The 16,008-nt window shown below is 33.2% G+C and overlaps 1 protein-coding gene across 1 annotated transcript in view; it reads right to left on the bottom strand.

The window, feature by feature from the left end:
- The window catches only part of PDGFC (platelet derived growth factor C), a 209,789-nt gene that overhangs the window by 89,301 nt on the left and 104,480 nt on the right, over window positions 1–16,008 (bottom strand). The window contains exon 2 of the mRNA XM_004420952.3: window positions 5,558–5,753. Coding sequence (XP_004421009.1) covers window positions 5,558–5,753 — 196 coding nt within the window. The remainder of the gene's footprint in view (window positions 1–5,557; window positions 5,754–16,008) is intronic.

Genomic DNA, 16,008 nt, shown 5'->3' with positions numbered 1-16,008 from the left:
GACAAATTAATACTGAGAGATATTCTGCAGAATAAATGGTCTGGATGGTCCAAAAATATCAGTGTCATGAAAGCCAAGAAAAGAGTTACAATAACCAAATGCAATATATAATCAATGACTTTTTACTGAATCAAAACATAGTAAGAGGGGCCGGCCCTGTGGCTTAGTGGTTAACTGCGCGCACTCTGCTACTGGCGGCCCAGATTTGGATCCCGGGTGCACACCAATGCACCGCTGGTCCGGCCATGCTGAGGCAGCGTCCCACACACAGCAACTAGAAGGATGTGCAACTATGACATACAACTATCTCCTGGGGCTTTGGTAAAAAAAAAAAGGAGGAGAATTGGCAATAGATGTTAGCTCAGAGCTGGTCTTCCTCACACACACACACAAAAAAAAGCATAATAAGAAAAAAGAAAATTAAGGAGTGAAAACATTCTGGGATCATGGGAAACACTGGAAAATCAACTATATATTAGTAGTAGTTTCATATTAACCTTAAATTTCTTGCACATGAAAATGGTATTGAAATTACACATGAAATATCCTTGTACTTAGGTGATACATGGTGAGGTATAAAGTGTCATTATGCCTGTAACTTGTTTTTAAATGCAAAAATAAAAAGAATAAAAATTTTTTCCCAAAGGGGAAAAACGCCTCTTAGCAAAGTAAAAATGAAGTACTGCAGGGGTCAGCCTGGTGGCGCAGCAGTTAAGTTTGCACGTTCCACTTCACCAGCCCGGGGTTTGCCAGTTCGGATCCTGGGTGCAGACCTACTCACCACTCATCAAGCCATGCTGAGGCGGCATGCCATATAGAAGAACCAGAAGGACCTACAACTAGGATATACAACTAGGTACTGGGGCTTTGGGGAGAAAAAAGAAAAAGGAAGATTGGCAACAGATGTTAGCTCAGGGCCAATCTTACTCAAAAAAAAAAAAAAAAGAAGAAGAAGAAGTACTTCAAATAATAAAGCAAAAAAGTCTTCATTGATCATCATACTCAATATTGATCTGTTAACTGCAAACTCTTTACTCCCAGTGGCCAAAGATGAAACGATTTCAACTAAAAAGTAAATAATGATAGCATTGGATTATAACACAAAGAATAAAATAAACATCCATGAGTCTATACTGATATAAATGATAAAGAAACAAAGAGAAAGAGGGCAGGGAGGGAGGGAGGGAGGAAGGAAGGGAGGAAGGAAGGAAGGAAGGAAGGAGAAAAGAGAAGGCACAAATTTTCTTTACTGAAAAATTCCAAATACTATATGTATATATTCCCCCCCTAGGAGATGGAACTTAATCACTATCTCCTTGAATGTGGGCTGAACTTAGTTGCATGCCTCCAATACCAGCACATGAAAGGGAGATGTATTATCTTATCAAAGGAGAAACTCACCCCAACCAAGTGATCAAAGTGATCAAGGTTTCCATCACCAGTGATAAGTGAGGTTGATAGTATATAGCTTCTGATATGATATGAGAAGGCATATTACCTATTTGGAATCCTTCCCCCAAACTCATAACCTCAGTGTAATCAGGAGAAAACACTGAAAAGCCTAAATTGAGGGACATTCTACAAAATACCTGACCAATACTCTTCAAAACTGTCAAGGTCACGAAATACAAGGAAAGGGAGAAACTGTCACAGATTGGAGGAGACATGAGACTAAATGCAATATGCTTATCCTGGAAAGGATCCTGAAACAGAAACTAAGGACATAAAGTGGAAAAACTGCCTACATCTGAATAAAGTCTGTAGTTTAGTGAAGAATATTGCATGAATGTTAATTTCTTAGTTATGCAAATGTGCCATGGTTATGTAAGACGTTAACATTGGAGGAACCTAGGTTAAGAGTAGATAGAGGGGCTGGCCCCATGGCTTAGTGGTTAAGTGCGTGCACTCCACTACTGGCTGCCCGGGTTCGGATCCCAGGTGCACACCGATGCACCGCTTGTCCAGCCATGCTGAGGCCACATCCCACATACAGCAACTAGAAGGATGTGCAACTATCTATGACATACAACTATCTACTGGGGCTTTGGGGAGAAAAAGGAAAACAAAAATAAAGGAGGAGGATTGGCAATAGATGTTAGCTCAGGGCCGGTCTTCCTCGGCAAAAAGAGGAGGATTGGCATGGATGTTAGCTCAAGGCTGAAATTCCTCACCAAAAAAAAAAAAAAAAAAAAAGAGTAGATAGAAACTCTCTGTCCTATCTTTGCAACATTCTATAAATCTAAAGTTACTCCAAATTTTAAAGTTTTTTTTTTTTAAAAGAAAACTCTAAAATCAGGAAGAAGACAAGGATACCTACTAATACAATCAACAGCTTAACAAGAGGTGAAAAATAAGGAGTAAAAGAACTGAAAGGAAGAAAAATCTTTTTTCACAAACCTTAAGACTTTTTGCATAAATCCAAAATAATTCCCTGAACAGTTATTAAAATAAATAAAAGCTTAGCAAGCTTGCCAGATATAAGATCAATACTAAAAAATCAATTGCATTTCTATATATCAGCAATGTACAATTAGAAACGTAACTTTCAAAAAGGGATTTTAGCAACAGTCTATAAAGAATATAGAAATAAATCTAAATAATGATGCGTAACATCTCTATAAAGAACATTTTTTAAAACTGTATAGACAATAAGGACGATCCCAATAAATGGAGAAACGTAAAGTTCTCAAGGATAGGAAGAATCATTACTATAAGGATGTCAATTATCTTCAAAACGATCTATACATTCAATTTATTGTAATAAAAATCACAACAGGAGTTTGGAAAGAACTTGAAAACTTATTTCTTAAAAATATATTAAAAAGAAAAACTGTCTTAAATATATATTAAAAAGTAAAATAGTGAGGATGCTTCAAAAGAAGAAGAAAATGAGGTGAGACTTCCCTATCACATAGCTTCTATAATGTTACAGTAATTAAGACAGTGTCATTTTGGTACACCGACTGATACAACTGACCAAAGTAACAGAACAGAGAGTCCAGAAACAGACCAGCTCATATACAGAAATCAGTTCTGCATGTTAGCTGGCTTTGCACATCACTGGGGGAAAGAGTGACCGTTCAATAAATGATGCTGCGACATTATTGGATACCCTAATGAAACACCTCACACCATAGACAAAAACAAATTACAGATGGATCAAGGACTTAAATATGAAAAGCAAAATTTAAATAGCCAAACAGTCCAATAAAAACTGGGCAAGAGATATGAGCAGGCATTTCACAGAAAAGGAAATATGAGTAGCCAATAATAATATGAAAATTTCTCAATCTCATTAGTAATGAGGAAAAACAAATAAAAGTTAATATCGAGGTACAATTTTACACTTACCATCCTACCAAAAATCAAAAGAATGACAAATCAAAAGGTTGGTGAGAGTGTGGTGCAATAGAAATTTTTGTATATTGTGGGTAGAAGTGCAAACTGGTCACTTTTAAAATCATTTTAACTGTATCTACTCAAGTTGAAAATATAAATACCTTAAGACCACAATACCATTCTTAGATACAGATTCAAAGAAAGTTTTCTTGAATTTTTGGACAATGAGAACTAGAAATAGGCCAAATGTTCATCAAAGTAGAACAGACAAAAAAGTTGACTATTTACACCATGGAAGACCAAACATGAAGGAAAACAAATGATCTAAGCTATCTGCACCAACAGAAACTAACTTTAAAAATATCATATCATATTGCCTGGTTTTGCTTGTTTTGAAACACACATCAAGTCACAAAACTAAACACAGTATTATCCCATTGATATACATTTCAAAACAGGCAGAAAATAATTTACTTTTTATAGGATAGCACATAGAGAAATACCTATATTTTATCAAATTATAGAGAAAATCAGGAGATCAAGTGAAAAAAACTTAGGACAATGATTATATTTGTAGGAATAAGAAGGTGCAATCAGGGAGGAACAAAGGGAAAGGATTTCAGAACTACTGGAAGTCACTTTTCTTAAGTTGAGTCTCGTACTGAGTGAAGTAGGTAGGTAAGGCATGCTGGACGATGGTTTAATTTTTATATTGAACTACTAATATACATTACATACATACACACCTAACTATATACGTATAGACACACACATATAATGCTTCGTCTCCTGTAATACAACCCATTAGGTGTGCAGGCGCCATGTGGCCCTCTTGGTATTGACCTGTGGGAATTGGAACTCAGGAAGAGGGACAAGAAGTGCTAATACTCTGGCTACTGCTGTTATTGTCATACAGTCCTTTGTCTCTGACCCAGGAGTCTCCTGTCTTCTATCAGCATCCAGGAAACTGTAGTACACTGACTTGCTACTTTGCAAGTAGGACAAAATCTTAAACCCTTCACAATTTTTGACAACATTATGGAATCCTATATATGAAAATAAGACAAGAGGTACAGTATAGCATGGTGAAAAACTACCTGTACAGCTGTTAGGAAAAACGTGTTTTAGCATTTGTTTAGGTATAAAATATGAATGAGATCTAGGGCAGCTACTTTACTTCTCCGGCCTGTTTCCTTATCTATAAAATGAAGGGTTGAATAACACCATCTCTAAATGTAGCTAGGATAGGTTCTATCCTCAAGTCTAAGATTATAGATGTAAGGAAAAAAATAACACGAAATGCACAGTCACAGAAAGAAGAAATGTGGAAAAAAATGTAACTACATAAATGTTAAAGATACAAACTGTGATGACAGTAAGTACAAAGTTTATTTCATTTGTATTGAAACATTTATCTGTATTATACCAGAGAATGAAAATCTTCCTTTAACTTGTATATCAAAGAGAAAATAAAGAACCCTACAAAGAAGCTCAAGTAAAATATTTTCATGATATACAAGTGCCATTGAAGTGAAAAATCTTCAATAAGACCACTCAACCTTGACAAGTGTATTCACATAGGATTTAAAGAGTAATATTTGTATGACATACAGTAGGTGGTCTTTTGCGTGGGTGAAATACTCCAGCTGACTTTTGCCCATGAATGCTTCCAGAAGAATTATGCTGAATATCTACCTGGCAAACCATAATGTTAGCCTAAATTTCAAATTTTCTTTCAGAACTGTATTTCTTCTTTGTGATGAAATATTCAAACTTCTTAGTCCTGTGTACGTGTATGTAGCCATATGTGTACCTATGGATACTGGGTACTATGGATAATATGTACCCATGGATACTGCTTTTTCTTTTAATAGTTTATTGTTTATTTGATTGATTTGGCTATCAGGAAGCTCAGATGTAAAATTTTTAGTACTAATGGTAACAGATTTTTTGGCACAACTGCAATCCTTTACTTGGCTTTTTATTCTTTATTCCTTATTTTAAATTTTCGTCTACACAGATTTTCTTACTAAAAATTACATCAAATTATTTTCAGTAGTAGATAGAAACATAGCTTAAATAAGATTGTAAATTTCTTGGATCATCAGAAAAACATCACAACAAAAAATGCCATTTAAAGTCACATCATCAAAATGAAGCAACTTGAAAGACTAACAGTTATTACACTCTGTTAAAATTTCAAATATGATTAACTTACTTGCATATGTCATCTTCGGGGTCTTCAAGCCCAAATCTTTCATCAAATGTAAGTTGTATCCATACATTTTCTTCTACTGCTACTAATCTCCATACCAAGACCATATTTCTTGGATAAGTATGAGGAAACCTTGGGCTGTGAATACTTCCATTAGAAGACACAGTAATAATTCTCTCATGCTGGGGATCTTGTACTCCTAAAGCAAAAATATAGGCATAGACATACATTTAGAACAGACATGCCAAAAATTATAGGTTTCAAAATAACTTCGGAAAGGTATCTAATACAACCCCAAAGTTTCACATGAACTGGAATTACTAAATGATCTTAAACCTTAAATGACCTTGAAAAGAGAAATGAAGTCAAAATAATGGTCTCAATTTCTTGTTGTAAGGGAACTATGAGCACTCTATGAAGATTATAATTATAAGAAATGTTGCAGGACTTCTCAGTGACTTTAATATGCTAATATGAATTTTAATTTTTATTTTATTTTTTTGCTGGGAAAGATTTGCTCTGAGCTAACATCTGTTGCCAATATTCCTCTCTCTCTTTTTTTTTTCCTCCCTAAAGCCCCAGTACATAGTTGCATATTCTAGTTATAAGTCCTTCTAGTTCTTCTATGTGAGCTGCTGCCACAGCATGGCTACCCACAGACAAGTGGTGTGGTTCCACGACTGGGAATCGAACCCAGGCCGCCAAAGTAGAGGGCACCAACATTTAACTGGTAGGCCATCAGGGCTGGCTCACTAACATGAATTTTAAATTTCTAAGAGGAGAACATAGTATAAAATAGCTTCCAAGTTTATTAGGCATGGCAACATTTTACATTGTGAAATGCTAACATATGTTGTTAATAATATGCCTTTTGATTAGAAGGTTGCGGGGAGACTTGAGGGGGAGGGCAAATTGGTATTGCTGAGACAAAAGTGTTCTTATTCCCACCCACTTGGGAGTTAGTAATGAGAGGAAACCCATATTGATATTTGTAAAATGAGTGGCTGTTCACCTACACAAAAAATCTAAGAAGTAAGATAGTTATGCTCTTTTACGCCATGAAAATCCAATCCATTTAAGTATGCTAAATTCCAGTAAGAAAAAAACCTTTAAACTATCTTTTATTCAATTTCTAAAATAATTTTATAAAAACATTTTAAAAGTCCTAAACTGGACTTTGAACACATGAAGTAATGTGCATGGCACAACACCCGACACTTAAATTTTTTTGTGTGCAACTTTTATATGCTTATAATATCAAGACAACAATTTTAAATTATAGGAATATCTCATTAGTTTTCATGATTTCTTGCATAATATTAGAAAACTAATACATCTATTCTGCACAAAGCTATTTGGATCACAAGGATTTCTTTTAGAACCCATTCTTTTTATTTTAATGTTTCTTTTTTTTTATTGACGTAACATTGGTTTATAACATTATATAAATTTCAGGTGTACATCATTATATTTCGACTTCTGTATAGCATATGTTCACCACCAGAAGTCTAGCTGCCATCCGTCACCTTACACATGTGCCTCTTTACCCCTTTCGCCCTCCTCCCACCCCCTCGTTCCTCAGCAATTACAGTAACTTCAGCAACTTTTCAGTTAGTATTTATGATACTCAAAACACATTATTCCACATTGATAAAATGCAATTTAAGAATATTGCTCTAAGAAACTTATTGAATTTAAGAATTAATGGCAAGGGTCATTTCTTAGTTAGAATATTATTAAGATTAAAGAATAACCAGTTTTACTGTTAAAATACCCAAAATAATTTTAACAAATTGTAGTTATGATTCTTAAAGCAGCGTTTTCATTCTCTTCAACTTGGCTGTTTCAACAATCAGTCTGGTAAGTATTATTTTATATTGTCTTCCTTATAATTAGGAAGACAAAGTAAAGACAAATATAATTTCCTTTGAACATATACAGTACACATTATGGTTAGTAAAAACACTTTAAGTGCCATAGGATTTTTAAATTAAATAAATAATTTAATGCCGCCATTCTTCTCAGTGCCTAAACTTCTCCTCAGCAGTAAGTAACCTATGCAGAAACATGTTCCCTCTTTGTACTGGATGCTAATATTTGATACTGCTATTGGCTATATTAACAAAATCAATACCTTCTTTATGCACTTTTAGCACCAGTATATCCTCTAAGAACACAGAAAGATCTATCAAGTTAGATGAATTCTTCTTTATACTGACAAATTTTATTAAGAAAATGACAATGATTTACTATTAAAATTAAATTAATATATTCTCTATTTTCAAAGATTACTTTTAAAAATGAGATCTCTAAATTTTCCCCAATCTTTAAATTTTCTTCCAATAATCTACATATTTCAGAGCTGTTTGTACCAACTGTTTATATCAAAAGTCCTTCTCATTTTGGCAACTAATACTTTTTAATGAATTAATATTTCTAATCATATTCATTAAAATTTAATATTCACGGGCCAGGCCTGTGGCCTAGTGGTTAAGTTTGGAGTGCTCTGCTTCAGCGGCCCAGGTTCGGTTCACGGGCATGGACCTACACTACTCATTGGCGGCCATGCTGGGGCAGTGATCCACATACAAAATAGAGGAAGACTGGCACAGATATTAGCTCAGGACGAATCTTCCTCAGCAAAAAAAAAAAAAAAAAAAAAAATTTAATATTTGCCCCATTTTGTCTCAAAACAAATGCCTTATATATCATCCAAGGCACTCTACAAATATAGCAGTGTTTATTCTTTCATATACAATCTGGAAAATTACATGGCTACTAAAAGCACTGAATTCTATTTTTATATCTTCAGTCAAAAAAGCTCATGGCTAAAATGTATACTTAAATTGTGTTTACATCTTTTTTTTTCCTTTATAATTCACAATTCCATTAAACTATAATTAAACATAATTTAAAGACTGAAAATCTAGGCCTTATTTGTGGTAAAAGAACTGTAAATTTCCTTTCAGGTTAAATTGCTGCTCCCAAAAATTCATCTCAAAATGCAATGAGGTTTGCCACCAAACACATATGATTTGCACATGACTGTCAAATTTTTATGTAAATCTCAAACAACTAGGCCTATAATCAAAAAGAAGCAATAAACATTAAGTTCTAAAACTCTGCATTATAGTTCTGTTTTTTAAAATATCATCTTTCCAAACATACAACTTTACTACCATTTTAGGGATGAGACAAGTATACATTTTGTGACTATTTTATTGAACTTTTCCTTTTCCTATGTCCAATGGACAGTATACTTAAAGTACCAATGAAATAAAACAAATGTCTGTAGTCAAATCACTGAAGTATTTGCAACATGCTCCTTGCAATGCATCCTAAACAAGAAAAAATCTTGTTCATCTCAGATAATGAGTTTATCATGCAAAATGAAAATATATATAAACACTACATTTTAAAAGTTATAATTATACATCATTTCACATTATCCTGCCCAACCTCCCTTGAGGTAGAAGTACTGAAAACTGAAATGAAACAAAAATAGAAAAGAAAAGTAAAAGAAGGGAGATTAGTAATGTAAATGCTGTAAAACTGTTGACTATATATGTACACATACAATTCAGTTATATAGAATCTGATATATCTGTATGTATTCAATAAAATTAGCATTAAAATCAAAGCAATTTCATAATATTTGCCATGCATTTCATACTGTTAGTCCCTTTAAAGATATATTTATTATGAATGAAAGAGGATAAGAATAAGAGAATCATAAAAAGGAATAAAAATTATAATACTTGAAAATGTTATATTATTAATACGAGTAAAACTGAAAAAGAGGTTTCTGGATAATGTATAACTCATAAAGAAAGATAAATCCTCCAAGTCCTTCTCCATGCTAAAGGTTTAAGTTGACTGCAGCAGAAAAGGACTGCAGCAATAAAGAATCAGGTAAAAAGAAGTCTCCAGTCTTGGTCTAGTTTGAGAATTCTGAAGAATTCTGGTTCCTGTTTCACACAGGCAAGACTGTAGCAATGTGTCACCAGTAAACTGGTAGACTTCACAGATGTCCTGTGAGATTTTTGATGTGTTTACTTCCAAATATGTTATTTTCAAATTGTGTTTTAAAAATAAGTATTTCTGTAATAGTCAGTTGCATCTGTTTCCAAACCCTTACTTGATAAACACACATATTCACTAGTCTTATTTGTGCCTTGCTCTGCTCACTGCTTTTTTCACCTGTGATAATCCTTCTTTATCCTAATCTTGCTAGTTTGTTTATATAGCTATTTCTGCTTTCATTTTAATTAACTCTCAATTAACAATTAACACATTTCACTTTTAACAAGTTGCTTAAAATCATATGACATATATATATATGTATATGTGTGTGTGTATATATACACTTCATATATGGTTAGTTTCACTGGTTCCATGAGTTGGCACCTTTTTGCCTAGAAAATCCAGAGTAATCTCACCTTATCTTATTTACTTCTATACAGAGACGACATACTTGAACCCCACAGCACAAACAAATCTCTCTCCATAAATTCCAAACTATATAGAAATACCAATTTCATGTTTAATATTTTAAATTCTGACTATTAATACAAAAGTACAATAATATACTGGACAGACAACTAAGACTAGTTTTTGTTTTATCATTGGCTCAATCTACTGTTGCCCATGCCTTTAAAACATAGCAAAATAAAGCAATCAACAAAGATAGTGTTGTCTACCTCAAACTGTTTCAAATTACAAGAATAAATATGCACTAAGAAAAAATAACAGACTGCTATATTAAGCCATTAAAACAAATATAATTATTTAAAATACGCCCAATTGACGTTCTTGCATTTATCTCAGAAGATAGTTAATCATATTACTCTTCAAGGGAATGAAGAGTCAAAAATCATATATTGAGAACCTATCATGTTTCATGCACTGGACCAGGAGCTTGGGACATCAGAAACAAAACAAAGCCTTGTCCCCTTAATGTGACAACTCCTAGGACTGTAATTTAGTATCATTCCTTTAGACTAAGTACACTAGTAAACTAATATTCAACTATTGAAACCCACTTCAGATGTTGCCTCTTTTAGAATGTAATCCTTGATTCTCATTGTACATTCCTCTAGGACTGCATATTTTAATCACAATGTATGGGTTGACCTTTCTTTTCTACCATACTACGAATTCCTAGAAAGCAAAACTATTTTTATTGAAGTCCGTAACTAGTACCTAGCTTTGTGCCTGGCACATGGCACTACCTAATACATACTCATAGTACAGAGAAATTTGATACCCCAGAATACGGCAAAAAATAATTTTACATAGTATTTCAACATTTCATCTTTCATTCCTAAGTTTCCAGACACTGTACCTAAAAGGATAAGAAGATTTTACAATTTATACTCCTCCCCAATTAAAGTCTCTTAATTCATACTTGATATCTTACTCAAAGTTCATCTATTATAACTTACATATATATTTTAGCTGAAGGTGATAGGTCTTAGAGTACTCATTATTGAGATTTGCCATTTTCTTAACATTCTTGCTTATTTTTAAAAAATAAAACATGTTCTGTAATTTTACCACACTGAGAATGCCTAAATTATAGTCATTATTTTATCTTAACTCTGAAATATGAATCAATTGATGATAAAATTTGTTATTTTAGGCAAGACATTCGGTATCAAGGTTTATTTTTTATAAACTAGAGATGATCACAGGCTGTTTTAAAGTTCAAATGAAATGATAATTGTATAAATTAACCACCTTGATAATTACAAATCGGTATGTATGTGACGGAGAAACTTTGTCCATCATATTCTGTGTAAGTCAAATACAATGAGAAAGAAAACTTATTATCAGGTATCAAGTTTTTCTGATGTCAGCAAATAGGACATAGCTATGTAACATAATGCAAAATTGGTCAATATATAAGGATTCCAATTTCACAAAGATCAAACTGATTAAGCAAGAAGCAGTGACTTTCAGGCAGTGATTTCAAGTTTTTGGTTGATTAAAGGAGGAGGAAAAGGGCAACTTTGTAGAAATTTTGCCATTTCCTTGACCTGACACTATCTTTAAAAGCAAGTTTGAATTCTTTTGTATCTAATGAGAAGTACAAGAAATCAGCCATTAGCCTTCTATCTACGAGCAATGGTAAGAAATAGGGGCCTGTGTTCAGGAAGTTTATGGCAAACCTTTCATATGCAATGAGAGAAAAGTTAACATAGTGAGCACCTTCCCAGCATCCCCGATCACCACTGTGAAGCAGCCACTGGATAAAGAAATGCTGGATTGACCGTACCCAGAAGTATGTCTGGAAAATCAACATAAGTCCATTTCCCTCACTGCATGGATGCTCTAACAGGCCAATCAGAGTGAATCCAATGGGTTTTTTTTTCCAACAGTTGAGAATTAGACAATTTTGAGTACAGAGGTATGGTCCAGAACTACTGTAGCCATTAAGTTGTCATAATATAATCCAGTCTGATGAAAAAGTTATTCCACAGATGCAGGCAGACACACAGTAGTACACAAAAATGGAGCTAGATCCCAGCTCAAACCACACAATAAATTCATCCCCTCTCTGGGCTTCTCAGGTACATGACTAAATAAATCACTTTTAGTATTTAAGCTAATTCGATTAAGATTTTTTATACATGCAACCAAAATCATTATCTAGTGAATGCCTTTGGGAATGCCTGGGGTGGCCTTGGTTTAGGCTTGTCATCCTGGCGTGATTATTATTAGTGTTCCTTTTCGTGCTCTAAAATATCCACATTGGTATCACAAGGGATACAGCAAGTAAGATCTATAAAATTCTTCTGGTATTGAGGCATAAGATACAGAAATGGTAAAGATTTGACAGCATGGTATTTTAGCCTTAAGGTAGTGGTAAAAATAACCTATTTTGGTTTTATACAATGGGCTATAATATTTTTAAATGAAGGCTCAATTATGGAAGACAAACTGGCAATAATCTCCTTACCTATTATGCTGCCAAGTATGTAAACACAGAATCTCCTTAAAGCCTCTATCACACACCAATTAGTAATGAATATAATTGTATACACACACAACTACACACACCACTATAGTCAAACATGTTTAGGCAATGCTATTATTTTTTATTGTGATAAGTTGTGCCTTACTTTAGATACCACAAAAAGGCCAAAACCAGAATGTAGAATAGAAACAAATTAGGAGTAATTCACATTACCAAAAAAAATTCACTTTAAAGATTCACTATTGATTTCATTTTTGCAATATTTAATCAACTCTCTTGTTGAATTAATACTATTTTCAATGAAGAAAGTTTACATAAAATATTAGGAGCTCTGAAATATTTTAATCAGCAAAACACATTTACAGAAATAATATTATTATGACAAAAACTGGCTAATGTGATTAAGCACAAATTATTATTATATAACTTGAAACAAACGAGTAAGCTTATTTAAGAAAAAATATGTTCAATAAAGAACCTCATCTGTTTTGGAGACTCAATATCTGTCAATTTTCTATCTGCACTGGACATATGATTTATAACATTCAGATTGGAATTTACCAGCAGTTTCAAATATGGAAAGTAGCTACCTATGTCTTTATGAGCAACACAATGTCTAGATACAGTACTGACATTTTGATGAGAAGATGTTTAAAATTCATCAAGGCAAATAATAATGAAAAGGTAATCAATACAAACTTTCTCACAGAAAAAAATGTAAATAAGGCCATTATTTTATGTCCTTAGTGAATATTTAAAAAATGCTTAAAATTCTCTCTTAGGTTAGGGACTGAATTAGGCAAAATAAATGATTCCTAAGAAACAATGAAATAGGAATATATTTATTTCAGTCTTAATATATTCAGCAATCATTAATGTTGAAAAATGAGACTTTATTGCTCCCGACTTATATTTAGCACTTTATGTTCAAAAGTGAATGTATTTAATTTATACACAATGAGCCTATGAATTTCTTATGAATAATATTCAAAGACAGGAAAAATAATAAATTTGGTCACTTTTATGCAAATCATGTCCTCCTATCTTATGTTTTAAATGATATTAAATGTTGTTAATAAGTGATACAGTGTTTGCATCTTAATAAGCAATATTTGAGGATTCTAAGTTATATTTGTAGCAAGATCTTTGGTTTCAGTAGTAATTCCACATAACAATACGGTAATAAATGAAAAGCAAGTGTACTGGGACATAATTACCCCTCATAGGCTAAGTTTAAAGAAACTTATGCTCATGAATGTTCTAATCATTCTGCTCTGCTGGAAAATGTCACCTCCCATCACACACCCTACTCACAACAACTCTTCTCAATCTTACAGCAATGTTAAAATATGAATAAAATATAAATGTGAGGCTTTTAAAAGAAATGAAAGCCATAAATTAATAATAAAACACATAATGGTGGTGGGAAAATCAGTTGCTTAAATTTTATTTCTCAAAGCAAAGACATTTTTAATAACGATCATAAAAATTCCTAATCATGCCAAGCTTTTTCATCTCCGCTCACATTATTTTATCAGCTAGCTGGTCTATTATAAAGGAGTAAGTAAGCATAAACATGAAGATGTTAAGTATACTTCATTCTAGAATTGGCTTGAATAGATCCATTAGCTGAATTCTTCAGCAACAACTAGCTTTATGACAATAGTTTTAAAATCAAACCAAAGATCCAGAGGCAAGAAGTCTTAAAAGAGGCGCTGACACAGAGGATGGAACAGATTCAAGAAGATATAGATTTTGAATTTTGAATAAAAATTCAAAACAGGGACCGAATTGGACTTCAAAAAGTTCACCACAAGTTTCATTTGTGAGGAGAGATTATTCTCCAACACCTCATTATCACTAGTTCCTTCAACATTATTCAAAAATACCTACTTCCCTATCTTCTGATCTCAGTGAAGACTCTGGGGATACGTCTGTCAGATTGGACGCTGTCAGATGCCACAAGAAGATTTGAGAGTCCTTCTTGACGGTATTTGCACTGTTTATAGGAGTGTAATCCCCCAGCCAGCAAATGGACCAGCTGCATTCATGACCTCCCAGCAAGTGAACAGACTTGTTCGAACAGAGCACGTCCTTGAAATTTCTTGCCCATGAAATCCAATTTTGATGTTGAAAACTCTCATCCAAGTTCCCTATAAGTCCATCCATTCCTCTTCTGAAAGAAATGGAACATTGTCCCCCAAAAATTGAACAAAGATATGGAAACAAAATGCCCAAAGGGTGAGGGAGAGCAGGAGAAAACTAACAGGAAAAAAGTACAAATTATACTTAATTACAGCAAGTGTAACAATAGTAAGTATCTTGGCAAATGGTTATGACTCTTATTCTCAAGTTGAGATAGGGCTTTTTAAAGAAAGATATGTATAATATAAGCCTTAAGAACAACTATACTAATCTTTTAAAATACTTGATTTAAATTCACAGAAATCTATTTCTGCACAATCACACACACTTGAAAATTTTTATTTTATAGCAGTTATCATACTTCAAAATTTGATTGCAATATCGTATTCTTGTTAAAAGTCAACCAAACGAAAGATTTCTGATGGGGAGCAAAATACCAAAATGAAAAAATACTGACATAAATACGTCTTAAGACTTTTACAAATTAATTAACAAGAAACTTTTATTCAGTACTTTCTGCCAAAAGAAAATACTATGAATGAAGGATGGCAAAAAAATGTCTAAGAAACACCAGAATAATCAATTACACTTTGAGAGACATACTTCTACTCTGTCTCTGTTATGTTACACCATAACAGTCAAAATAATCTGCCAGGGGAAATTATCTTTAACATATCAGAGAATACAGAAATAAGAATAGAGACATTTCAGTAAGCACACTGCAGTCTGAAGATTATGAGGAATATGAAAACAGCACTGGAGTATTGGAACGACTAGACAGAAATGTAGAAGTGCAAGGATAGAAAAGACTCCCATTATGAAAGAAAGGCATTCAAGTCTACACTTATTCACGCTGAAAAATCAGATAAGAATATTATACCACCTAAACAAATTCTCTTCTTTAATATGGTTCATTATATCAACCTTAATTATGTGAGAGTATGTTAGAGTGTATAAGAAAAGTTTAAAAATTCAGAGTAGATAAAAATATATGTTTTGCTTACCTTTTAAATGTTCTTTCTCCTCTTTTCTATGCCAGTCCAGATGCTTGGGTATAGTTCCTCCCTGCCAGTAGATGGAGATAGTAAAATTGAGTCTTTTGGTGACCTCAAATCCTAATCTAGGTGGTTCAGAATCTTCAATTTCAGATTTTGGAAGTAAAAAAAAATTTGAATGATTGAAAAGACACATAGAGTTTATAAAAATGGTTATCTGAGTCAGTCAAATGAACTTTTATTCATGGTCATTTGTACCAATCTTTAAGGGAGAGGGTCTTGGCTGGCATAGAAAAAAATAAAAGAAAGAGCATTATTTTGTAGGATATATTCCC

Source organism: Ceratotherium simum, chromosome 12 (assembly GCF_057802395.1).
Source record: "Ceratotherium simum simum isolate JZ-2026a chromosome 12, ASM5780239v1, whole genome shotgun sequence".
Classification (NCBI taxonomy): domain Eukaryota; kingdom Metazoa; phylum Chordata; class Mammalia; order Perissodactyla; family Rhinocerotidae; genus Ceratotherium; species Ceratotherium simum.
Note: the sequence above shows the minus strand (reverse complement) of the source record. Positions and strands in the feature narration are given on the sequence as shown.